We start from the raw sequence: 26,272 nt of genomic DNA on the forward strand, positions 1-26,272 counted from the left end.
TATCCATTAATTTTCTTATTTATTTTGTTTTAAATACAGCATAAAGTAAATTCAGGAGCTGAGACCTATTTTCCCATGCGCTGGATGGACCACTCCTGCTGGCACAAGGGACAGCGGTTGTTCTGTTTGACCCACAGCGACATGCAACAGTGGTGAAACGAGTGGTTGCACTCGCCCCAAACCACCACACAGTCCTGGCGACCCATCACATCCCGCTTGTTGTCGGCCTGGCAGCGAAGGCAGGAATCTGGAAAAAATAACGAAGGCCATTATACACATTAATAATTAGAAATCAAAGAAAAAGGATATATATTAGAAATTCTCAAAATCAAACTAAGAAGTTGTATTTTTACCCAAATTCATTATCCAAGATTTCTTTCCATTCAGATTGAGGCTAGAAATTGGTTTACACAACTTTAAATGAATTTAGTAGTAGATTATACTTTAATTGCAAAACCAAAAAAAAATTCAAAAATTTGAAAAATATTTATACTTAATACTGTCCAAACTATTTTAAAAACTATACATACATTAAAATTGTTGAGTTAAAAACAAAAAGTCTGGAAATATATCTTTAGATTTTGTATTTATTTATAATTTTCTCAAAATCTTTTTTGGATTGTTGCATCATCAGGTGACAGCTCATATTTTCATTCGTGCTAGGTTTTATGCAAATCGTTTTAATTGAATCAACGAGTAGGGGTGAAAAGGTCAAGTGACTTGGAAGACACTTTAAAAATAGAACTGTACAGAGAAAAGTGCAAAAAGTGATCCCACAAGTGCACTTGACAAAACGCGTCACTGGCGACTTTGAGCCACAATTAGCTGAAATTGCAACGGTTTCAAATCTCTGTGCCCGTGACGCAAGTGAATCTTTGACACCAACAGCATTTCCTGTGAATTGATTATGGCCGAAAGCTATTGACAATGTCCTCCGATTGCAGTTATTCGATATGAATTTTTTTTACCATCGGAAATGCCTTCATTCAGAAAATATTCACACCAAAATCGGCAAAAATGTTCATTCAACAAAAGGTGGACACATAAAAAATAAGTGCAAAGTAAATCACAATTTAGCGAAGCCTTTCCCCCCGCTTTTGATTTCAGTTATTTCGGTTGTTGTTCGTGGGAGAGGTCACTGTACTGGGCGGCCCGAATTGGGAACGCATCGGTTTTCACTGGCGATAAAACAATTTTCTCAGAACCACCGCCGAAATTCGACAAGTCAATGCAAAAATGGTTCAATCAGTGGCTCATTACGTGTACAGAGTGAAAAACAAATTGTTTTCTAAAGGATTTGATATTTAAATAAGATGAAATATAAAAAATGTTTAAAAATGGATCTTTAAAAAATCATAAAATGCCTAATGATCTTAAGATTGAAACTAATACCAAAAAAATTGTTTTTTTTTAAGATAATATACATTTTTTTAAACTTTAATCAACCAATCAAATGGTTATAAATCGTTGGTCCGAAAACAAAGGTGCAATAACATGAAATAAAATAGTAATAGTAATAGCCTTAAATCAGGCTCGAAATGAATAAATTTCTTAAAGTGTAGCGGGCATCACCTGAGCCGCTTTTGATACCTGGTGCAGGTGTTAGTGTTGACATTTCGAAATATGAGCGCGTCGGCAGAAATTTACAATACACCTTCGAAAATGACAATCAACAGAACAAGCAGGTAAGGTAAATGCGTCGTCGCCAGACGGCTTGTAAGGCATCACGTATACGCCGCTTTGGCTGCCGTTGCATCGGCGAATTCTGCTGACCGGGGGAAAAGTAAAAACAGCAATAAATATAGTTACCAAAGAAAAAAAAAAAACAAAGAACAAGCGAATCTTACACCCCGCGTGAGTCAAGAAATTATGTTTTTTTTTTTTTGGTGTGAAAATCGCCTTACAATTTCCCCTGGATTTAGCACTTTTGGGTAAGCGAAAAACGATCATGACAACAGGAAATTGTTAACATACTTCCAAGAATTTCATGATTTTGTGTAATTGAAGTAGAAGTCAATAGCCATTGGTCACGAACTATAGCTCTAATCGAGGGCTTAAATGCGTTCTATCTGCAAAAACTGCATGATTGTTCTTTTCCTGGGTCTTTGAACTAGTTAGGGGTTCAATTAAGTAGAAAGAAATGGCGTTGATTATGGTAAATGTTTTTTTAATTGCTGTTAAATTTGTTGCAAATTATTGCTATATCTATTAACCGATTTTGGGTTAATGCTAATGTTGTTTTTGATAATTAAGAATCGCTGGGTTGCCTTACAAAATAGACCACATTGTTTTGTTTATTCAATATGCTTTCAAATACACTTCGATTTTGCATTTTCTTGGCCATTTTACTGCAGATTTCAATGGTAATATATGTGGATATACTGATCATTTTCTAAATCTTGTATTTTTTCTAGGGCACTCGTCTTTTGAAATTCACTAATGTCAAGTGCATGGATTTACCCACTTCTCGAGGTTTTACGAAATACGAATACTGTCGTTTAAAAGTGGTGCGCAGAAATGAGGTGGAACTTTCTCTGAAGGTCAGCTTGTTGCAGCTTCCCATCCGTAATTTGACCGCAAGACTACAATGCTTTCAAAGGCGGGATGGCTATCGTCCCTTTATGTACAATGTGCTCTTTGATTTTTGCAAGCTGATGTCCAGTGGGAGTAATGAATTTTCTTTTGAACGTATAATTTTCGGTGCTGTTCGAATGCATAGTAATCTTAATCATTCTTGTCCATGGAAAGAGGTGAGCTAAAAATGAAAGTTAAACATATTTAACCAGCTACAGTAATCTCTGTCAACTGGATTTCGAATTTATTTACAGAAACTAAAAGTGCAAAGAATATATTTGGGTAACACATTCCAATATTCGTTCAGGCTTATATTGATTGCCTTTATCGAAAATAGTTCTATATCTGAAATAAATTAAAGTTTTTGTTAAAGTTTAAATGGTTTTACGATTCTGCAATTCAAGTTTGGATACCAAAGTTTTCATCTGTTGAATTTAATACATTTTAAGCATTTATTTATATAAAATTGCACGTTTTTAATGACATTTTTAAGTAAACAAAAATACTAGTTTAGTTTTTGACCCCCTGCTCTATTTTTCCAGAACCACATGACGGTGGAGAAGTTCGCCCTGGATTTAAACAAAATCAATATGCCAGTACCTGCTGGAACCTACCGCTTGGATTTCACCTTTTACGCCTACGGCATCGCTCGCACATTGACACAGGTGTTTTTCGAGAAAATCGAGTGAAACTCGGGCGTCACAAACATGTTCTTAGTTTTATTTTCCTAAGCAGCTTATACTGTGTAAGTTAAAAGCTCCAAAACAAAATACATGCCAATAGAATGGCATCGATATTTTCAATTTACAATATACACCAACGATTTGATTTCCTAGCCGTAATAAAAGTCTGTGTGGCAAGTTAAAGTCAATCAAGTCAATAAACAATTACGGGCAATGGAAAATTTTTTAGAGGGCTCGGCCTAGGCACAGTGGACAAAAATAAAGTGTTCCAGCTGATCATTTTTACTCAGCTCATACATAATCAATCATTCGACCGTCCGGAGGCAGTTTTCATTTAAATAAATACCAGTATAGCAAATTGATTAATTTAGGTAGATCGATATGAAGCACCCACGGTACAGTTAGTGGAAAAATATGCGCACCAAAACGAACTGCGTCATTGCAAATCTGCGAAGTTCTCGGCTCAACAATGTACATATGTATATAGCTCAATTGCGATCGTTTAGCAGGGCTGCCAAAGGGTGGGGTGTGTCTAGGGATCGAGAAATCAAGTCAGGCGAATCGGTATTTGACTCCGTTTAAAGGCCCATGCATATGCATTAGGCGAATCGACGCTTGAGCTCGGAACGAGCTAATTGCACAATATGCATTTGCTGTCAAATCGCAGACAAACGAAACGTGACAATGACGTGCCCACCTCAGCCGATTTAAGCCAAGCTCACCTGACTTTGCGAGCCGGAAGCTGATCGTCTGGCTACCAGGAGTTCCTAAGTCAAGTGATCGCAGATCATTTAATATTTGCACAAGAATTTAGTGGTCGTTCGGAGCTTTAAGACAACTTACTTGCAACAGCAGAAATTGTATTACCTCTAGATCTAAATAATCTTTAATATTAAGGAAAATTTATCAATTTTTTTAAAAACAGCAGGATTTGTTTAACACTTATATTAAGCATTTCCATTCATTTTTTTTTTAAATATGGCCACTTTGAAAAAATGTTTGGTCTTCCAGTTGGTGAAAAAATATTCCTCTCTTAGACATTTGATAGAAAATTAGCTAGTTGCTAAAAATTCAAATTTCTGTATAAAAAATTTTGAACTGTAGCGCGATAATCAATTATAAAATTATGTTAAGAGATTTTTAACTCACTTAAATAGGTGTCTAAAAGTAGGCTAAGGTATCGTATCTTTGCATTGCATTTTATATCTATTTGTCAAACATACTTTTGAATACCTTTTTCAGTAGCTTAAGCCTTTAGAGATTTCGGTAAATGACCGGATAACACATATACCCCATTATCTATAAAGTATGGCAGTGGAACGGCCGTCAAACCTGTCCGACATACCTGACAATATCGTTACTGCTTCGAGTTCAGGTCGGCCGATACGAGTCGACAGCCGCCGACTGATTAAAAATTCCAGTTTACTGCACCTGACCACACGATCGCCGACTATATAGATAGGTGAATCGGACCGGATCGGAATCGGAATTGGATCTAATCGACTGCATATGCAAATGCATTATGTCTGGCCGTTATGCAAGTATAAGTTCAAGGTTGGCGACTGCATTAGCGACGAATCTGTCTGGGATCTGGGATCGGGCCTAAATATAGCCCTTAAATCGCCGCATACCTATATGGCAAGTGCTCGAGAATTTTCGCACTTGCGACAAGCGTTTTCAACACCTCCGATGGCTATTTTATCGAGGCCTCAATATCTACGTCTTATCGATGCATTTGATCGATTCACCGACAAATTGGTCACATGTATGGCTTTATTACTAATATTTTTATTATTTAATTGTGATTCGTTTGGCATGTCACGTTGCATAAGCAGCTGTCTCTTTCGTTCAGCTTGTGCCATCTCATTTCCCCCCCGAACAACTCGTTTTGCATTTGTTGTAACGGTCTCGCTTACGTGACGTCATGCACGGGGGCTTGTCGCCCAGCAGCCAGCAAACAAAACAGCTACAACAACAACAAATACGATAACGAAAAAAAAAAACACAAATGAAAATCAACCAACGAACGTGCCCCCAAACTTGCTCTTCGTTCTCTCTGCTCTTTGGATTTCCGCTCTTGACTTTCAGCGAAACATTCTCTCTTAAGTGCATCCTCATCAAAAGATTCGGTTTTTGGTATTTTTCCCATACCCTACCTATCCTTGGTATAATTAACAGTACATCAAATACAATTTTTCCTTCCTTTTTAATCTATTTTTTGTATCATTCTATTATATTATCTTAGTTTTTCAACATTTATAAAAAATCAGATATTGCTGGATTACAATTTATATTTTTATTTGCAATATATCGATTTTCTTCAATCATTTCTTTGTTTTAGGGTAATTAGATGACTATAGTCATTTATATATATGTATATATATATGTACCTTTTTTATATGAATAATATTGATTGGAGTAATTTTCATATTATCAATAAGACTGTCAAATGAATAAATAATGGAGATATCCACATGCCCCGTGGAAACTTTGTTGCGAGGGTGATGTTTTCACCCATATCTTCAGCTAGATCACATTGCCATATCGTTTCGTGGAAAGTCGCACATGTGACCGAACTGAAGGTGCGAATGTTAGTAGATAAATGTTAATTTTTGCAAAGCGTTTTGGTGGTGAGTAAAATAATTCAGCCATTTAGAATAAATTAACAAGCGGAGGGCAACAAGATAATGACTTGGTAGAGTAATACAAAAGTGAAGACAAATATTTTGTATAGTTCTAAGATCAAGCAATTAGTGAGTTATCTTTGATTAGGCCAACAAATAGATACTTCGATTTAATCTCTATCACTCGCTGACAAATAATTTATTTTTAAATTTAGCGAGTAACTCAGGTCACTTCCTTAAAATATTCAAGTTTCTGATAGAATTCCTTAAGTTATTTCAGATTTCTGTAGAACTTAGTACAAAACTTTCAAGGTCATCCTAGTTAAGAAACCACTAAGCCCAAGCTATAAAGAAAAATCTGTAGAACCTTTCTGCATTGCATTTTGTAGACAAAAATTGCACAGATACCAAATGAAAATACGCAGCGTAGCATTTTCTGGCTTGTTCCACTTACGAGTGGCCAATATCTGGCACATTCAGATACTATATACATACAGATATCATTCGAACATGACCGATCACATGTGCAGAGATCGGAAACCGAGGCGAATACGGTGCAAACTTGAAATTTATGGCGATCACCGAAGAACCAAATTGATGGATGGTTGGGGGTTTCTCAGTGCGGTAAAATTAAGAGAAGTATTTCGATGTGAGGCAGAGACACTTTCTCACTCGCTCACACATTGAAAGATCACTTGCAGTCGGTGAATGGAAAATTTTGATTTTCGTTTTTGTTTCAGAGGAATTTTTTCGAAATCTCTGCACTCCTGCATTTGGTCTTGCCGCTGTGAGTGAATGCGCCTGGTAATTTTCCATGAAATTTTCCATTTGCCTTAAAATTGGTACTCGCACTCCACGAACATATGTAATTGTATGTGTTCGACAGATCTGTTGGATTGTCTCCCGCTATCAGTATATTTGGCTTTTATAAGCCATATAAACATAACAGTACCGGATCTTGCTGACCTTGCTTCAGGTTATTGGCACGCTTTACATAAGCCATGCGACTCGGACAGGTGCAAAAAGGTGTTATATAAAAGGAACAACCGATTCAAAACAGTCGAGGGATTGAAATCTAATCCTGTACAGCTGCAGTTCCGCGAAATTAGGAACTGCACTGGGAAAAAAAAGGTACACACAAAAGAATACAATTATTATATCTTAAAGTTATTTTGCCATTTTTTCAAGGTTCATTTGTAGTTTGACTCTAAAAGATTTTCTATGAAAATATGATTTTAGAAATTTAATTTGCGCTACAACCATATAATAAATTTAGTTGTCATTTAAACAATTTTAAGAAGGAATTTATATATTCCTCAAAAAGCTATATTTTTTGGATGGGCGATAGAACTTTAATAACATTTTTAAAAGAATTTTTTTCACCAGGTTTTTTCCCCTGTAAAAAAGCCCGTAGACTCTTAAAGTCCGACCTATGGCAAAAATCTGGTTAAAACAGCCTTAACCCACTGATAGCCACGTGACATTCAGTCGTGGGTGTGGGTTTTTGGTAAATATTGACACATCCCACCATCCCGGGTTCAGTCCGGGGTCTGGTCGCTACGATCTGATCATCACAACACCCACTGACAGGCTCTACAATATTTGTTTTGTCTCGATCTCGTTGCTAGCTGGAAGAACCTAATGTCAGCCGTAATGGCCGTGTAATTACTCAGTTTACGTTAACTGTAACTGAATTACGGGATCGCCTTTTGTAACCGTAATAATCCCGACCGCACGCCAACGTAATTTTATCACGGATTATTAAAGTGCAGTCTCGTATTTTATATAGGGATTCTCAGATGCTTGCACGCAGTCAAAATATTTAAACAAAATAAAGAAACGTTGCAAAATAAATAGTAAATAAATTAAGTTGCACACTCTTGATTTTGTGAAAATACTAGAACCAAATAAAAAAGTTGTTACAATTAAGATCAAATAGATAAAATGCTAGAATAGAATGTTACTGAAAAAATAGTATTATTGTAATTGAATATTCAATTGAAAAATTGTTTTTAATAAATCAATTGCTAAAAATAATTTTAAACAGTAATGAGAACCTTGTTATATAAATAATTAAGAATAGCAAATAGGTCACACATAAGTGTCAAACAAAATATTCCAATACAGTACAAATAATGAAATAACGTCTTTAAGGATTAATCTGAATATTTTATACAAAATAAGAAAAATAGAATATAATAATAAAAAAGAGAAAAAAAGTTACATGCCCCGGGTGAGGCTCGAACTCACGACCTTAAGATTATGAGACTTACGCGCTGCCAACTGCGCCACCGAGGCCATGTTCTTCGCGGCGTCGGGGTGCAACTTGAAACTGGCCACGTGGCGGGTTCTCGAGGGGATTCTGATTCGGTCCCAGACTTTGGTCTTGTTTTTACTTTTATTTTGAAAACAAAACGATATCGAAATTATTTACGACGCTTTAAACATTTTTGCACGTAAGTCAAGGCCACTATTTATTACTTAGCACATAATGTGCCCTTATTATTGTTTAATTTGCACAATAAAAGGTTCTATTGACATTTTTGTGCTTTAATTATTGACTTTTATGAGCAATAAATATGCTTTGGAATGTTTTGTGCTTATTAGATGAATGTAAGTAGACTTCCAGAAAATGATTTGCATCAGCAGGTTAATTAACACTTTGAAAACAGTTTGGTTAGTGCCAGTAGTCTAGACAATCGTACGATAGTTATTCTACCCTCTACATTCATTTTCAGTTGCTAGCCAAACGGAACCTGTATTGTTTTACCCTCCAAAGAACGTGCATATTCATAAGATTATTTATAAATACACGGCATCAATTAAAGCCGCCAAAACCAGACTCTGTTAGGTATTTTAATCTTTGCATACTGGCTGGCAGACTAAAACTGTATGACTAACTAGTCAAGCCAGACGCTGCCGATCGTCGTTTTGTGAGTGGGTTTATTCCTATAAGTCTGTATATACATACATATCTCGTGGATATGGTGTATATATGTAGAGTTGGGGTTTCTATTAGCGCTCTGACGCAACTTCGCAACTTTGAACTGGTCATTGGCGGTTGGTGACAGAATTTCAGATAGTCAGACGGTCGGACAGTGCAACTTTAACCTTGGCTGAAGGGCACTGGTCTTGCCATTTAGCTCGCCTTAATTACCTGGATGTCTGAGTACCTCTCGCTGTCTCACTTTTCCTCTGTCAGTACACAGAAAGAATATATTTTTGCACCAGATAGCAAGATTTTCGTATTTCACATTAGCAAACAATGTTTCTGATTTCTTGTACTAACCAGAGACTTTGAGAAACTTCTGAGATAACAAAAAACTTATATAAATCCCAAAAGAAATATTACATATAACCCGATGGTAGATGCATAGATCTTAACTTTTAAAATAAAATTTAAAAAATAACACATTTAAAAAAATAATGTTAGTTTTACAGCTAATGGATAGTTTATATCAAAAGATATATTTATCTTTTAATAATTAAAAATGATCTGAGTAGAGAGATACTATTTAATTTTTTTCGGTATACAACTAAAACAGGTCTCATGTGCACACGTGTTAGCAGTAGTACTAGGTAAGCACTTCCCATTGAAAATTAGCCGTGTATAAATAGAAAACAAAAGTCAAATTCTAATGATTAAATGGCGAACGAAGCTTTTATTTTTTGGGAGAGCGCGAGAGCTTTTTGCTTTGGGGGCAGCGATCGATTAATGACTTGGACTAAGTTTAAAGTACATGCGACGATTGCAAAAATGTCGACAAACCAAAACGATCGTCATAATCGGATCTAATCAGCAAATAAAATGGGGAAGTGCCAGTCAAAGTCTGATTGGAGAATATAGAAGTAGAGCAAAGTCACCATGTGGAGCTTAATTTTGCTTGTGTGTTTGCTGGCTGTTTTCGTGGTATTAGTTGGAGGCTCGTCTGGTTTGCCAAAAGCAGCAACGTCACCACGCATACAGAAGCATATATGTATATACGTACATACATATGTGTATAGTTGATATATGCACAGAAAAAACAGGTCGTCATGAAAACTCAATGCGAAGGTAGAATAAAGATTTACATTTTTTATACAATTATAAGTTTTAAATTTTAAACAAATGAGCACACAGGCTTTGCATCTGGTCTGGTTTTTAAGTCCTAGTCTAAATTCTTCCTCTAAGTTTATTATACTTAACAAATTTTGTACTCTATGTGTCACGAAAGGCAGAGTTCAATTAACACTGTTTAAATGTATACATTTTTCAGCTTATAAATATTTTAGTAATTCAAATAAAAATTTTTGTTCTTGGAAATTAAAAAAAAAAAATTTGATTAATAAATAGATATCATATAATATATATTTTGCTTTCGGTGTATATATAAAAACAAAATACTTTTTTGGGTTGGCGCGTGACGAAGAAAATAAGGCAAAGAGCGAGGGGGCGGAATCACATGCTTAACTGAACTTATTGGTCTCATTTTGTTTTACATATTTTGATATCTTAGCGCTAATTTTAGCTGCCAAAAAAGAAAAGAGAGAAGAAAGAGATCGCAGAAGCGAAGCTCTCTTTCACCCACTCTCTTTCTTTTCGCTGAAATTGATGTGACTCCAACACCAATTAGATAAATAAGCATTTAATGCTTTTTGCCATTTGTTTCAATTTGACTTTGTCGAAGTTCTTTAATTAGCGCCTGGAAAATTTCCGCTCGCGTACAACGATTTGTGTTATATTTATTCTCACAGTGGACCCTCGTTGGAAATGTCTGATGCAATAAATGCGCAATTGCATCAGCATTTTTGAATCGTGCGCCTGCGCCACCTCACAAATTTAATAGGTTGATGCACTCTCTTTGGGTTTTCTCTTGGTTTTTTTATGTCTTGAAGTTACCAGGTGCTCCACCACTCTTTCTACCCCATATTGTCTCACTCGTTTAGCCCTCTCTCCTTCTTAATGTATATACCCATCTCTTTCATGTGGAACGTGCAACTGGGGGCTCGTCTTTTTTGGCATTTTTCTGCGCTTGTTTTGGCTTTTCTGTTGTGGTTTTCGCTTATTTCTTAGACTGGTGGAGCTACTAAAAATAGACCAAATAGGAAGTGGGCCTGTGATTTGCGAGTACAGTTCGGTAATTACGTGAAAGCTACGTGTCAATTACGTCATGTGCTGGGAACGGAACTGATATGCCTATCTTCCGAAAGATAAGTTAAAAGCCTTGAATGCGAAAAGCCTGCTAATGCATAACACCTCATAATGTTATAATGAATCATTTATAAAGAGGCATGTTCCATAGATAATATCACTTAGAAATAATACCCTTGCAGCTATTGCAAGAATTAAACATTTTTGAAAACATTAAAATTATGATTTACTTTCGTATATGTTTAAAAACATTGAAGCTATGATGATTTGCAGCTCAATTATTTGATAGTTATTTTATATATTTTATTATTTCTAAGGGAGCTATATGATATAGACGTCCGATTTTGATAAAATTTAAACCATAATTCTGAAATATTTAACCATTGCTATATGTCGAAGAACTAAACAAAAAATTAAAAAACAGAAAAGTTATAATTTTTTTTCATTTATTTTTCCGATTGTTCCTATGAGAGCTATATGATATAGTCGTCCGACTTTGATGAAATTTAATCCGTAAATCGGAAATATTTAACCATTACTAAATGTCGAAGAACTAAACAAAAAAATAAAAAACAGAAAAGTTATAATTTTTTTTTCATTTATTTTTCCGATTGTTCCTATGGGAGCTATATGCTATAGTCGTCCGATCCGGCTCGTTCCGACTTATATACTACTGCGATAGAAAGACAACTTTTGATAAACAATGTGAAAATTCGAATGGTGTATCATTGACCCCACATTATACCAAAGTTAATTTTAATGTTTTTATTAAAATTAAATATGACTAAGTACTAATTTAACCAAATATGATATAAACAAATTGAAACAAAAAACAAATACATTATTTCATATACAAATATAATTATAACATCAAATATAAATAAAAAACATTTAAAATTGCTTTGGTAATTTCGTCAAAAATAGTTTTATTTGATTATAAGATGTGATGTTACTTAAAAAATGGTTAGGTTTTTAATGAAATCATAAAGTTTTTATATATGGTTGCATTTTATAGTGAACGATTTATTTTCCAGTGCTGTTTCAAATTTGAACCTTCAGTACTCCCCTTTTGTGCAATTATTTTAAAGTTCATTGCACTTTCGTTTTTTTTTTCACCACTTTAAATTCCTATTTCGCCAGCTCATTTTCTCTCTTTTTTCCCTCTCAAAAGATCGTATACTCCCTCTCTCCATTCCTGTCAATCAAGTTTTGTGTTCAAACATTTTTTGCTTGCTGCTTTTTTGACCTTCCCCTACAGATCGCGAAACGACCAAATCCATCAAAATTTGAGAGCCTTAACTATTGTTTGTGTTATTACTTTTTCTCGATTCCGGCTGAGCCTTGAGTCATGCCAAAAACAACAGATTGCCTATCCGATCCGATCCGATCCAAAGTAAACCGAACCGATCGCAACTTCGAGTCGAGGGCAAATGACGGTCGATGTGGTGGAAATGGAAATGCCGAAATATCGAACGCGTGCTACGAAGAATCGTGATTAAAAACTTTCCGTTTATTGCTATTCGATCAGAGGCGCCCATCACCAAGGGGTTTCATTTAAAAAAAAAAAGAGGCTCGTTTAAAAGTTCGAGAACTTGGTAGCTTATTGACGGATATTATTGTTATCTGGTATTTAATGCTCGGTAATGCTTTTGATGTTAAGTATAATCTAATGTGTGACTAATAATGGGTAGACTGATAATGTTATAACGCTTTATTTAGATTTATTACCTTGCCGATTGTTTGGTAAAGGCTAAAGTCCACATATAAATGTTTTACTTGAAGTATTTGAAAGCTTTTTGACTTCTAAGCCCAAGTATTACGGCACAAATATTCAGCGGATTAGTGTAATATCTTAGGGGACTTTTTATAAAAACTATGTATTTAAAGAAACAAAAAAAAATTTTTAAGTTAATATACAAATTGTTGAGTTGATTACTGAATAAATCATATTTTTGAAATACAATTTCTTGGTATTTCTGTTGGTCAGGGTGACCTCTTGTGACCAGCCAGTTTCCAGCATTGTATCCGTATCTGTTTTGTTATTAGTCGTATCTGTATCTGCAAATAAAACGAAACCGGCTGGCGGGCCTGGTACTTAGAAATTGTGTCGTCTCATTGCGCGCAATGTTGATGCCATGTTATGAAATAGAGAGACGAGCCCCCCGCGGTTTTTGGGGGCGCGTTTGTCATTTTAAACCGGAATCGAAATAAATAAACCAATAAAATACTAATAAATAATCGAGAGTGAGCCACAGCAACACGACGCACTTGTCCTGGTTAATTATTTGACTAATACTTATTTCCCCCCCATATATCATCGCATCATCCATCATTGTTTGTTTTGGTTGCACTTGCGTCAGGCCCCCGAAAAACTAAAGTGAGTGAATTGATATTGACATCGGCTGGCGGACAAGGAGTCACACGCAAATGTTCCCCAAGGCTTCCAGAAATTTGCACGCGCCTCAAAGTCAATTTAATAACAATCAATTGAAAATATGTGTGTAAATAAAAATCAATTGGCAGCCACTCACACAACCAGTCAGTGAGGAACTCTCAGCATCCAGGCCGCAATGGCCAATTGGTCATTGAGCATAACATAACCATAACTATAACCACGTAGCGGCCAAAACAAATCAATAAAAATGAAAACTAAAAGGAAAAGGCGGGCATACCGACTTGAAACTTATCCTATAATTGCAATGTTTTTTATTTAAGGAAAACCTTTAGACTGCACTTAAAAATTTACTCGGGATGATACAAATCTTTTTCATTCTAAATCCATACTCGGTATATGTTTTCGTGGAAACATTTAGTCTTTGTATGTATATATTAGAAATTAAAAGCAAATGTTTTATCACATTCTAATTATTTTATTTGTCCAATCGATATGAAATATGTGTGGAAATGGAACAAGCAAAGTTGTTGTTCTAAGACAAGAAAAATGAATTGTTTTCAATGTGGATGCTACATAATATTCGCAAATTGCAAAAAGATTTGAATTGCAAGGCAAGTCCATGTGGCATCCAGGAATGGTGGTAAGGCCAAGACACCCTGTCTTTGAAAAAGGGTATGGAAATGTGTTTTTGGATGGTGCCACTGTGTCGCGAGTCGCAACTTCTCTTTAAGAACACGCGTCATCCTCTCTCACAGCCTCCAAGTTGCAGGAGCACCAACAACAAGTGAGACACCTACAACTAGGAGACGTCCCACACACACCCAAACACAGACAGGCCCCATTCATTCATGCCTTCTTTTCGACCTTCGTCCGATGGTTCTCTCTCTTTTTAAACACCAACTCTCGGCCCAACATTTACCCATACAAATAACAAAAAGAGCGAGAGAACCGAAGAGAGTGCCTGTTTTACCGTTGGGGAAACAACAAAAAGCTCGAGCGAAGGCCTCTTCTTCTTCCCCCACAAAATCGGTGTGCGCTATATAAGCGTTGCGCATTCGAATCTCGAACTTCAGTGCCACAATAGTGGATATCACATTTAGTAGTTTGTTCAAAAGGTAAAAAGACAACAAAAAATCGCCGCAAAAATTTTATCTAAAAACTTATAGCGAAAAAGACCAAAACACAGTGTTACATTCCAGTTTGTTTATTTATAGTTTTAGTTTGCGAGCAGTTCCGGTCGCCACTTATCGCGTTTCTCATGAAATTTTTAACAAACCCCATTAATATAAAGTAAAAAAAAAAAAGGAACACAGTCTCTGGGCTGTCTGGCATATAAAAAACTGCCAATTTATGCGCATTTTTGCCTACTACGTCAATCTAAGAAATATTTATGAACCCAAAATTTAAATGAAACGCCTGCGGTCTGCAAAACTATTTTACGTAATGTGCGAAAAAATGTTGTAAAAGAGCAGCAACAAACGAAAAAGAAATGACAAAAACTATTTTGCCAAGGGTAAAATGCAATTTTCGAGGAAATAAGAAAAGTCGAGAAACAAAAACTTTTGCGAGAGTGTGGCGACCGTGAAAATTCTTAAATTTAGACAAGAACACTTGGTATTTATCTCTTACTAATTTTCGAGTGTAAAATTTTTGTGTGGCGCGCAAAAAGTGAAAACAAAGTTCGAAAAATGAAAAATTCAATTTCAAATTCTACTGTGTGGGCGTTCTTTTGCGCTAATTGAAGCGAATTTACTTAAAATACTCGTCTGGCGGCTGCCTTTTGTTAATTGTAATTTCGATTACGGTTTTGTTAATCTGGTGTCAGCATGAAAAACGTTTTTTAAAAATAAAACTGTCCGCAAGATCATGACGAATAATGAAATAATGAATACAAAATACAAAATCGCAACGTTGCACTGTTGACGTAGGTTTTTCACCTGTGTAGGTTTTAGGCTTATATGTGTGTGTGTGAGTGTGAGAGAACGGGGTTTCTTTCGGCACGTGAGTCGATTTTGTTAAGAGAACGCCACAGCTGGTTAAAGAGTGGTTTTTGCTTAAGCCAGGTTTTAAGAGCGTCGGCGCGAGAGAAACGTGCTGCGATCTCTTCGCCTCGCAGGCCCCCAAAAATATGTGTCATTTAACGCCCACCCGCCCACACACGCCTCATCAAGGTCAATGGCAACTTTTAGCGCCTTTCGCGAAGAATTTGCATATAAACACAGCCGTTGCAATTGCGTTTTAGGCGAAAAGAAAAGCGCAACACGTTCATTAATTAATAAATGGATAACTAAAAAGGCGTCACGCGGCGAAATATTATAAGTTGCCCATTAAAATTTACGACTTTTAAAGGAAAACTCACACTGAAATGTTTTGTTCGAAGTGCCAACATTTTGTAAGAAATATTTCATATCTTTTTAATTTTTTTTATTTAGTTCTTGTAGGTGTTAAAGCAAAATCTTGCCAAAGTCCGATTATTTTAGATTAACTGAGGTTTTTAATATTTATGTAGTTATATAAAAACCCTTTTACGATTTGTAACTGTAATATTAATAACTCCTGCAATAGTTTGACATTTCTTTATCTCGTTGCGAATTACAATTAAATATTTTTTAAAATAATTTTTGTAAAATATTCATTTTAATTATTTTTCCCAGTGCCTGCAATTAAACTTTCGGGTGTGAGATAGACAAAGACCTCTCGTTATGTCACGCCTGATGATATTTGCAAGGAATTCCAAAAAAAGAATAGATTCGCAAAAAAAAAAACTGACACCCACTTTTTCACAAATAGAGTGAAACAGAAAAGGGGAGTGGTGGGTGGAAAAGCTTTAGCAAAAAAAAAAGCAGAGACAAATCGTCGACGTCATGGCGCCTACACATATTTTTTGGCATCACATGACGCAAAGTCAATGGTCAAAACAAATACAAATGAAAAGAAAAACGAGAGCTAAAATTTGACAAAAGCAAATTAATGAAAATATTTCCCTCTTTTTCCACGATGCGGTCATTAATCAGCTAATATATGTTCAAAAGAAAGTGGGTGGAAAATTTTTAGAAATATTTATATTTTTTACCGGACTGCCGCATGCCAAACTTAAAAGATCATAAATATATATTCCACGTTGCCGGAAAAAAAACAACTATATGTTCGAGAAAAGTAAATAAAAACAACTATAGGTGAGAGAAAACACTGCGGCTATAAAGTTGGTCAAATGTGGAAATCAAGGACAAATCAGTATTCAAAAAGTGGGTGTGTTGGGTGCTAAGGGGGCTCGAGCGTTATCTAAGCCCATAAATATTTGGCGATGAGAGCTCAGACAGCAGACGATTTTAAGTAGACAAGCTACAATTGTTATAGTGCATTTATCTTTACCTATTTTAATACCAAACTTATTTACACACATCAGACCATTTTAATTAATACAAAATAGTACTACAGATACTATATCTATGCATTTCAAGTGGGCAATAATTATCAAAAAAAATTATAAATGCAACGCCATTTGGCCAGACATCAGACAAATTAAAATTACTGATAAGTAAGGTAAACTATATAATAAAATGGGAAGCTATGGTAAACAAACATTAAAGTTAAACAAATTGTTGAAACTGAAAGATTAACTAAAAATATAAGTTGCTGTTATCTAATATTTGTAACCTCTTCAAAATTTCCCTTTCTTTTCAGCAAAGACAAAAGAAATCGCTTTAATCAAGACACGAAAAGATTGATTACTTGGTCAAGTGGAAGACACCAAAACAAGTGAAAGTCTGTGAGAAAAACAAAAACAAAAACAAACTCCCCCAAGGAAAACGAAATAGTTCAAGTTCACCTATAGAGCCATAGAGCTGATAAGATGAGTGGACGCGACAATAGAGGAGCCGGCGGCGGCGGAGGCGGTCATCAACCGCTGAGTAGCGCCATGGGCAAGCTCAAGGAAAAACTAACCCGAGTAGGTGTAAGTATCTCAAAAAACACAAATGTTGGGGTAGTCAATAAGCCTAATCAATTGAATTTAATTATAACAAGGAAATGAGTAAGAATTTTTGGGTTTAATTATTGAAATAGAGGTTTTTTTTCAAGTAGATATTGGAATGTTTTAAAGTTGGATCCATAAGAAATCTATTTTTCAAAAATGTTTTTTTTTATTTTTCTTACATTTTTTTTACGTTAAATTAATAAAGTATTAAATAAAACAGACCAAAGCATTTAAAAAGTTTTTTTTTATGAATTTTATAGTAACCAATCGAAGTCAAAATAATTTAATTTCATTTTCCTGAAAAAATTCTGAATTTGTTTAATTAGTATGAGCTGTTATTCCCGGAAGATGTTAAATACGAAAGAAGTGTAAACAATGAGCCATTAAACTTGTTAGAGTGATTAAATATTTCTCTGAGAGCCGAAAACAAGGTTTTTAGTAGCAACATTAAGTGCGCACATGACCGATAATGCTGGACCTCTTGCAACCTTTTGAGATTGGTGTTAAAGAACAGATCTTGCGACTTAATCGCAATGTATTTTGGGGCGAAGATGAGCAGGGCTTTATAGGAACGACACGCGTTATGATTCAATTTAATTAATTAGCGACCGTCTGTCGATTTAAATCGATTCGCTTCACAGGACGAGCTGGGCTATCACCGCGTGGAGAGCAATCTATCCACCTCGAATACAGCCACCAGTTTGGACACAATTCTCCCCGAAGATCCCTTCCTGTTCCCCCAAGTTTCACCCCAAAGGCATCCGCAGACCGTGAGGACACAGCGTTTGCTGGAGGACGAGCCACCGCTTATCGTTTCGGCCATTGCTGGAGGACGACGACATCAACGAGCCACCCACACAACAGCAGCCACAGAGGACTCCGCTGCGAGCCAGTGGTAGTTTGGAACTCACACCGCTGCCACCACCACCCACATCCTTGGAGATTCGCGAACATCGTGATCGCCAGCAGAGAGGTGCCCAGGGTGACGAATTGCAGCGCAGTAAACAGAGCTTGAAAGGATCACGAGTGTCCTTTGAGCGAAGGGATACCGGTAATAGCAATAGCAATACCAATAACAATACCAAAGCAGCCGAGAGCAGTGACGAGGACAGTTTCGAGGAGAAGCGATCTGGTTTCCAGCAACAGAAGGCCACCAGTGTCGATCACAAGGGCATCTTGAAGGACCTCAAGCACATTTTGGCCAACGACAATCGTCGTCAGTTTCAGGCCAAGAAGCACGTCTCCTTGGACGTCAAGGGTACACGCTTTCTGCAGGATCTGCTAAAGGAATCATCCTCGGAGGAGGAGTTCCACAAGACACGGCGCGAGTTCCAGGGACGCAAGCACCAGAGTTTGGATCCACGCGTCACCTTCAAGCTCGACAAGGTCCTTCAGGGTTCGAGTACCGACAGTGACGAAGAAGGCGACGATCCCGAGCACAAAAGATTGATCCACCGGCCCAAGGACATCACCAAGCCGGTGATCATCGATCTCAAGGATCTGGAAAGCGAAAGCGACGAGGACTTCTTAACCTCGCGTCAGCACTTCCAGCAGCAGCGTTCCATTAGCACAGATTCCCGCAAAAGGTGAGTGACATTAATAACGATAAGAATTTCACATCCAGGAGCATGAGCTCGAAAGTAGACAAATAGCATTGAGTTGGAAAACCCCAAAAGGTCAAAGCCAGGGGTTATCTTTAACTGGACTTTGTGGCCTAGCAAAAATTAAATGAAATTAACATTATTGCAATGAGGTTGCACCTATTAATGCTCTTGGTAACTGCATATATTTCAAAAATCAAATGAAAGCTCAAATGAAAGTAAAAGTTATAGATATATATATTTCTGAACGAATATAAACTTTGGATATCGCATTATCAGATAACGTTTTGCACATATAGTAATTACAAGATAATGGAAAACTGTCATTAATCAAACATTTCTAGAAACTGATCAGTAAGTTCCAAGAATGATTATAAATTGTATTAAGTCACCTATTTACTGATTTTTGCTCATCCAGGTATGAAAATAAGACTGAAACACTAGAAAGTAAAAATTTAATACCTTTTACTACAGAATTGACTTTACTGCTAACATAAATATTTGAAAAAATTTGATAACGAAACTAGGGTGCCAATTCAAGTCATAGTAAATAGGGCTTAAAAATAAACATATGATTGAATAGTAAGCGCGTCCAAATAAAATCATAGTAAAACGTGTAGATAACAATCTGTATAATTGAATAGTTAGCTCTTCGCATGTCCAAAATTACTCTCAAGCTATTTGCGCACTTTCGTTGATCAATTTAATCCAAGTGGCATACAAATTGGAATCCCCCTACGCTGCTTGGACTATTTTGAGCGATCTCATAGTATCTCCGGCTCGGGCTTATCCGCCGTACACGCGCCTACGCAATGAGCCGGACAATAAATGACTGTTAGCTCCAAAGGCAACCTTCCGATACAAAACGCTGACACGCAATTTTGCAACTTTCTCCTCCCGCAGCCGCCGACTGTACGAGATGGACGAGATGGGCAACAAACGTGGCGAGAACATCCGTCATGCGGTGCCCTTCGTGCGCCAGATAACCGAGGATGGCAAGCCCAAGCTGGAGGTCTACCGTCCCACCACGAATCCCATCTTCATATGGACTCAGGTAGGTCGGCCAAACATACACTCACCAAAAAAAAAAAAAAAAAATTGCTCTCATTAATTTTGATTTTAAAATATTCGTGTTTATCTATCTGTATTCTAAAAGAGTAGATTCAGGAGTTGTTATAAATTTTAGAAAAAATAATTTTCAGTTACAAACATATTAGTTTTGAAAAAAAAAAAATCTTTTTACTTGACGATTTTTTAATCACATTTTTCTTCTTATAAATTCTGTCAAAATAAGCTGCCAAAAATAATGAATCAAATTAACTCACAAGTAAATTAACACCACAAGCACATTGAAATAATGATTTAAATAGACAGCAGTGGGTTTGAACTCGTTTGCAGAAGACCTAATAGGTTGCATATCTTAAAACATGTTCTTTATTACTCCTTTTTAAGACCAATTCCTTTTTAATTCTTCCTTAAAATAGGAACTCTCAAATAAAAGCTTTAAATTATTTTTGTTTTTAAAATTTTCTGAGTGTACTCCGCCGGGGCGGCATAGTGAGATCCGCCAAGGGGCGGTGGAGGACATGTATTGTCCGCTCGTTAAGCTCGTTGGCGCCTCCCGGGTCCCGAGATTATGAATGGCATTAATGCGACCATAAAGCACTCGTTGAGCAATTTAAGGGGCCTCCAGATTGAGCTACGAGCGTGTGGGCCATTTGAGCTATTTTTTCGCACGATGCCGCCGCATTTGAGTCTGAGTCGCCGCTTTTGCCTTAATTGAAATTAACGCATTTAGTTATGGCCGGACTAAAAATATCGCTAGCTGCCTGATGGATGGATGGATCGGCTTGGATTGGATCGGAATAGAATGGATTGTGTGTGTGGGTTTGAGAAGGTAAACTATGACAGCTGAACCTGCAACTTTCCTGCCCGATTGTTTGGCAGTTGCAGTTTTGCACTCGAGCTGCTGGCGACGTTCGCTGAAACAGCCTCAAACCGCTTTTCGAAGTCCGGCGTAACGCCTTTGTCTTTGTCGCAGGAAAAACAAACTGATAAGCTCCGTCTTGATCAAACGCTTGGGAACAGAACAGAACAGAACAGAATAGAATCTCTCACTCACATTAAGCGATATCGATCGATCAGCAGCACTCGGTGGCTTCGTGTACGTGCCTGAGCCTCATAGAATCACGGCAAAAACTGTTCTCGAAATCAAAAAACCAGCGAAAATGCAACTGCCGTTGCACTCGGGCAAAATGACAAGTTTCAGTTGAGTTTTGACGAGCGAACGCGCCGAAAGCATTCCCAATTCCAAGGAGCAAAGTGAAAGGCAGCCAGCTTACAGCTGAATAAGCTATATCTGCAACCTCGTTGCTAACCAAAAACGGTTTTAGTTCGAAAAAAAAACCAGATAGAGATACATCAGCGGGATGAAGATCTTAATGCGAGCGGACACCCATGTGTCCTTCTCCGTGCCCGTGGAGGAGCCCAAGGCCATTTGTACCTTCTCCCAGGTGCCTGTCTACATAACTTCTCATAAAATCTCATTAAATTCGTCTTTAGAAAATTATAATTTATAATCCCTACTAATTTACATCTAAATCTCTTATATTTCCAGGTCCTGGCCGCTTTGAGCGTTTCGTTGGGCTCCCTAGTGGTCGGATTTGTCAGCGCCTATACTTCTCCTGCTCTTGTGTCGATGACCGATAGGAATATCACCTCGTTTGAGGTCACCAAAGAGGCTGTAAGTACAGTACACGGACATAATCTATTTCCTAGAAAACTGTTGAGCTCCTCAAGCTTTTCACAAGAAAATTCGTAGGTGATGTTAATAAAACTTACAAAAATAGCTCGAATTCCATAGGTTCAAACTCATCTAATTCTCAAAAATAATTAAAAAACTCTGAAAAATATTCAAAGTTTTTACCTAAAATACAAGCTTTGTAATTTATAATCTCTCATATTATTCCTACATTTACTGGGTTTTATAGCCAATTTCCCCAAAAAAAAAACACAAAAAAAAATCGAAGTCTAAAATTTGTACTAAGCTTAACTCTAGTTTTTGAGCCCAATAGATTTTGCAAAAAAAAATTATATCTAAAAACAAGTTCCCAAATGATTTGAGAGCTGTCTTAGTACTGAGATGTTAAATTAAATGTATTGTCTTTCAAGCTAAATGTTAAAAAAAACCCTTTCAATTCCTAAACACAATATGCTTGATCTAAACTTTATGAATATCATATCGAAAAAGTCCAAAACAAAGGATTTTCAAGGCAGTAATGAGTAAAAAATCTACTGAATCCTATCTAATCACTCGAAATTGCCATCTAATTGCAGGGTTCCTGGGTGGGTGGCATCATGCCGCTGGCTGGACTGGCAGGTGGCATAGCTGGAGGACCCCTGATTGAGTATCTTGGCAGACGCAACACGATCCTGGCCACCGCCGTGCCATTTATTGTATCCTCACTGCTGATTGCCTGTGCGGTGAATGTGGCAATGGTGCTGTGTGGACGATTCCTGGCCGGATTCTGCGTGGGCATTGCCTCGTTGTCCCTGCCCGTGTATCTGGGTGAAACTGTGCAGCCGGAAGTGCGCGGAACGTTGGGTCTCTTGCCCACGGCCTTTGGTAACATTGGCATCCTCCTCTGCTTCGTGGCGGGATCCTTTATGGACTGGTCAATGCTGGCCTTTTTGGGAGCAGCTCTACCAGTACCTTTCCTGATACTAATGTTCCTGATTCCGGAAACGCCACGCTGGTTTGTGAGCCGTGGACGGGAGGAGCGTGCGCGGAAGGCTTTGACCTGGCTGCGCGGCAAGGAGGCGGATGTGGAGCCGGAACTGAAGGGTCTGATGCGATCCCAGGCCGATTCCGATCGCCAGGCCACGCAGAACACCATGTTGGAGCTGCTCAAACGCAACAATCTGAAGCCTCTGTCCATTTCATTGGGCCTGATGTTCTTCCAACAGTTGAGCGGCATCAATGCGGTCATCTTCTATACGGTGCAGATATTCAAGGATGCGGGCTCCACCATCGATGGCAATGTCTGTACGATCATTGTCGGTGTGGTTAACTTTTTGGCCACGTTTATTGGCATCGTGCTGATCGATCGGGCGGGCAGAAAGGTGGGTTTTGTAGCCCTTTATTTTAGTCCTATCTTACTAATTTGCTATTCCCTCTTTTTCTTTAGATTCTTCTGTATGTTTCCAACATTGCCATGATCTTGACCTTGGCCGTCTTGGGCGCCTTCTTCTACTGCAAGGCCCATGGTCCGGATGTGAGCCACCTGGGCTGGCTGCCCTTGAGCTGTTTTGTCATCTACATCCTGGGATTCTCTCTGGGCTTTGGACCCATTCCCTGGCTGATGATGGGCGAGATTCTGCCGGCCAAGATTCGCGGATCGGCAGCCTCGGTGGCCACCGCTTTCAACTGGAGCTGCACTTTCGTGGTGACCAAGACCTTTGCCGACCTCACTGGTGAGTACTGCATAAAGAACTTAAAAAAAAAAAGAGCTCTTTTATAAATTTTGTATTCATTTCTATGTGCAGTTGCTTTGGGCGCCCATGGAGCCTTCTGGTTGTTCGGTTCCATCTGCTTCGTCGGCCTGTTCTTTGTGATATTCTACGTGCCCGAAACGCAGGGCAAGACCCTGGAGGACATCGAGCGGAAGATGATGGGCCGTGTGCGCCGCATGTCCTCGGTGGCCAACATCAAGCCATTGTCCTTCAACATGTAAACGGCGTGTTGCCAAGGATCTGAATATGCGATCAAACCAAATACTAGACTAGTGCCTTTAGTGCTTAAGAAACTGATGTGTGTTTGTGTGTGTGTGTCAAATACGCAGCAGTGGGTGATCCTGACATCAACAAAAACGCAGACAAAAAGGAATCTTTCAAGGACCCCATCCAGGCGCTCTGATATTGTTAGTCCTAGCTAACGTGTAATGCTTAGCAAAAGAATTTCCTTTCTACACGCATAATTGTTATTATTATTTATAATCCTTAAGTGCATAGTTTTATTATGTAAATTATGATTTTAAGCACTAATTTGTTGACATTTTTGATGAATGTTGCGTGAATTTATCGGTGTAAAAAAATGACATGAATCGTAGTTTAGTTGTAGCAAAGAAGAAAGAAGAAACCCAAAAAGCACCCAAAATCTCCCTGAAAATACACCAATTGGCTATATATCGAATATATATTGTACTATACCTAAGCTGTAAGTGTATCTATATGTAGACTAATTTAAAAATACAAATCAAACCAAATTCAAAGTTACGTTTACTTTCGTCGAAAAATGGCTAAAAAAAAAAATGAGTTGGAAAATCGCTTTGCATACGACCTTCGCAATGCGGTTTACAGTTCGAACAATGTCAGCGCCTCAAATACGTGAGTTTCATTCCGATCATGTCCCCGCATTCGGTTCTAAATGTTTGTATGTATATACATATATATACATATAAATTGTATGTCTAGATGGCCAATCGACTAGATGGCCATTCCAGAGGCACATGAAATGCAAAAATAGAAACGCATTTGCTCGCTTTTGCACCGGCAATCAATGCAAAAATCGCTCTGCTGACACTCGACCGAATCGCATCGATAAGGCCGAGCATTACATGGGGTTCAGGTTCGAATCTTATCGGTTCTTAATTAAGTTGAGTTCAAAATCGAATAAACAATTGCGAAAGAAGCATCTGTGCATCGGCTGCTTGATTACAGAAATTATTTACTTGTCAGGAATAAAATATAGTATTTTTGCATATATGTAGTTACCTAAAGCATAACCAATCTTTTCATTGACAGAGTCAGTTTCAACTGGTAATGGCAATCAGATTTTACAATTTTGAAATAGGTTTAAAAATAAATTTGATGGCTATGTCACCAAGTACTGTGTCACTTCGAATGACGCAAATAAACTGCATTATTGATGCTGATGACGGTCGGAGAAAATTTACAATGTTTTTTCTATTGTGAATTTTCGTATGGTTCTAAGGGTTAAACACCCTTGTAGAAAGCTCTATAAAACTATATGGTAAACCAATCAAATTTTTGATTTTTGAGGGCTAGCTAAACTATTTTTTTTTAATGAGCTTTAGTCAAAAAATCGTTTGAATTGAATTGACATACGTCATACTTCTAAATTAAAACAAATGCAAAATACAAAAATTCTATAGTTCGTACTAGCAACTGCCAAAGAAAACATAACGTAGATGACTTATTAAATATACATTTGTTCAAGTCGCTATTATAATAAAATGAATTCAACAACATTTATACTTATTTGAAGTGTCACATGGAAATATGGATCACCAGTTTACTGTAACTATATCATTACGACCGATTCAAGAAAGATCCTCGATTTGGACATTGTAGCCAAGTTAAACGTAATACACATTTAAGTTCTCAAAAAAATAGGCGACAAGATCTAGAAGTATGGCATAGTCATTTAGTTCAATTTATTATCGTTATTTATAAATTAAAGTATTTATTGTGTTGGCCCACCCTAATATTAATATAAAAAAACAATTTGTTTTGCTTGCTTATAAATGGTTTTAAATTATACTGACCATTAAAACTAAAGACGTTATATAGTTTTTTTATTTATATTTTTTTATATACCTATTAAAACGGGCATTGAATCTTGAAGCCTTAATTTATATTGATCGACCTTTTAGATCTTGACTTCATAAATAGGATGACTACATTAATCCATTAATGGTTTAAGTTCAATTTTTTATATATAAATATATTTAGTGATATTGAAAATACTTTAGCTTGAAAGTGCCAAATCGCTGGTAAAAATGGTGATACTTTTTGAAAAGGTATAAACTGCTGATTGTTGTTGTTTGCCTTTCCCTTTGTCTTTATGGATTTAGCAAGATTTTAATTCGCTGAAGTAGCTGCCCAAAGGGGAAACTTTGACTTATCACATATGTATGTATGTAGGGGTATAATCAGCATTATTAGCAGTGATTAAAGTTGGAAAGTGAATAGTTATGAACTCACCCATAACTTGAACGCGGCAAATGGCACAAATATCGCACTCTACATCCCAACTCCACATTGCAACTGCATTCCATTTCTTCAAAGTGAACATCTTTTCCGGCTTGTTGGCATCTCCATCGTCCGTGGTCCTATCCACCGAGTTTTCCGGATCATCAGCCATATTTAATAATCGCAGGAATTCGCAGATATTAGCAAAAAACAAATGTAAACAATTGCGAGCCAAAAATCAATGTTGCCACGCCAAAATACGGAGAAATAATAAACAGTGCTGCCACACTAGTTT

The 26,272-nt window shown here is 37.2% G+C and overlaps 3 protein-coding genes and 1 non-coding gene across 4 annotated transcripts; 2 read left to right on the top strand and 2 right to left on the bottom strand.

The window, feature by feature from the left end:
* Window positions 1–2: 2 nt before the first annotated feature.
* On the bottom strand, window positions 3–26,248 carry LOC128254049 (RING-box protein 2). The gene is made up of 2 exons (XM_052982838.1): window positions 25,990–26,248; window positions 3–247 (listed from the first exon to the last, which is right to left on the bottom strand). Exons 1-2 carry the CDS (start codon window positions 26,147–26,149, stop codon window positions 66–68), a joined length of 342 nt encoding a protein of 113 aa, XP_052838798.1. The 5' UTR covers window positions 26,150–26,248; the 3' UTR covers window positions 3–65.
* Window positions 1,454–3,623, top strand: LOC128254385 (uncharacterized). The gene is made up of 4 exons (XM_052983462.1): window positions 1,454–1,484; window positions 1,691–1,854; window positions 2,415–2,750; window positions 3,117–3,623. The coding sequence occupies exons 1-4, from the start codon at window positions 1,454–1,456 to the stop codon at window positions 3,261–3,263; spliced, it is 678 nt and encodes a 225-aa protein (XP_052839422.1). The 3' UTR covers window positions 3,264–3,623.
* Trnam-cau (transfer RNA methionine (anticodon CAU)) lies at window positions 8,107–8,179 on the bottom strand. Its single transcript has one exon. It is a non-coding gene; the product is annotated as a tRNA-Met (tRNA).
* Window positions 14,399–24,254, top strand: LOC128254039 (facilitated trehalose transporter Tret1-like). The gene is given in 9 exon segments (XM_052982810.1): window positions 14,399–14,522; window positions 17,092–17,362; window positions 18,025–18,189; window positions 18,191–18,969; window positions 19,888–20,038; window positions 21,602–21,727; window positions 22,321–23,106; window positions 23,172–23,457; window positions 23,530–24,254. Coding segments are annotated over 8 exon segments (2,583 nt in total). The 5' UTR covers window positions 14,399–14,522; window positions 17,092–17,260; the 3' UTR covers window positions 23,718–24,254.
* Window positions 26,249–26,272: the final 24 nt, after the last annotated feature.

The sequence above is a fragment of the Drosophila gunungcola genome (assembly GCF_025200985.1).
Source record: "Drosophila gunungcola strain Sukarami chromosome 2R unlocalized genomic scaffold, Dgunungcola_SK_2 000004F, whole genome shotgun sequence".
Taxonomy (NCBI): domain Eukaryota; kingdom Metazoa; phylum Arthropoda; class Insecta; order Diptera; family Drosophilidae; genus Drosophila; species Drosophila gunungcola.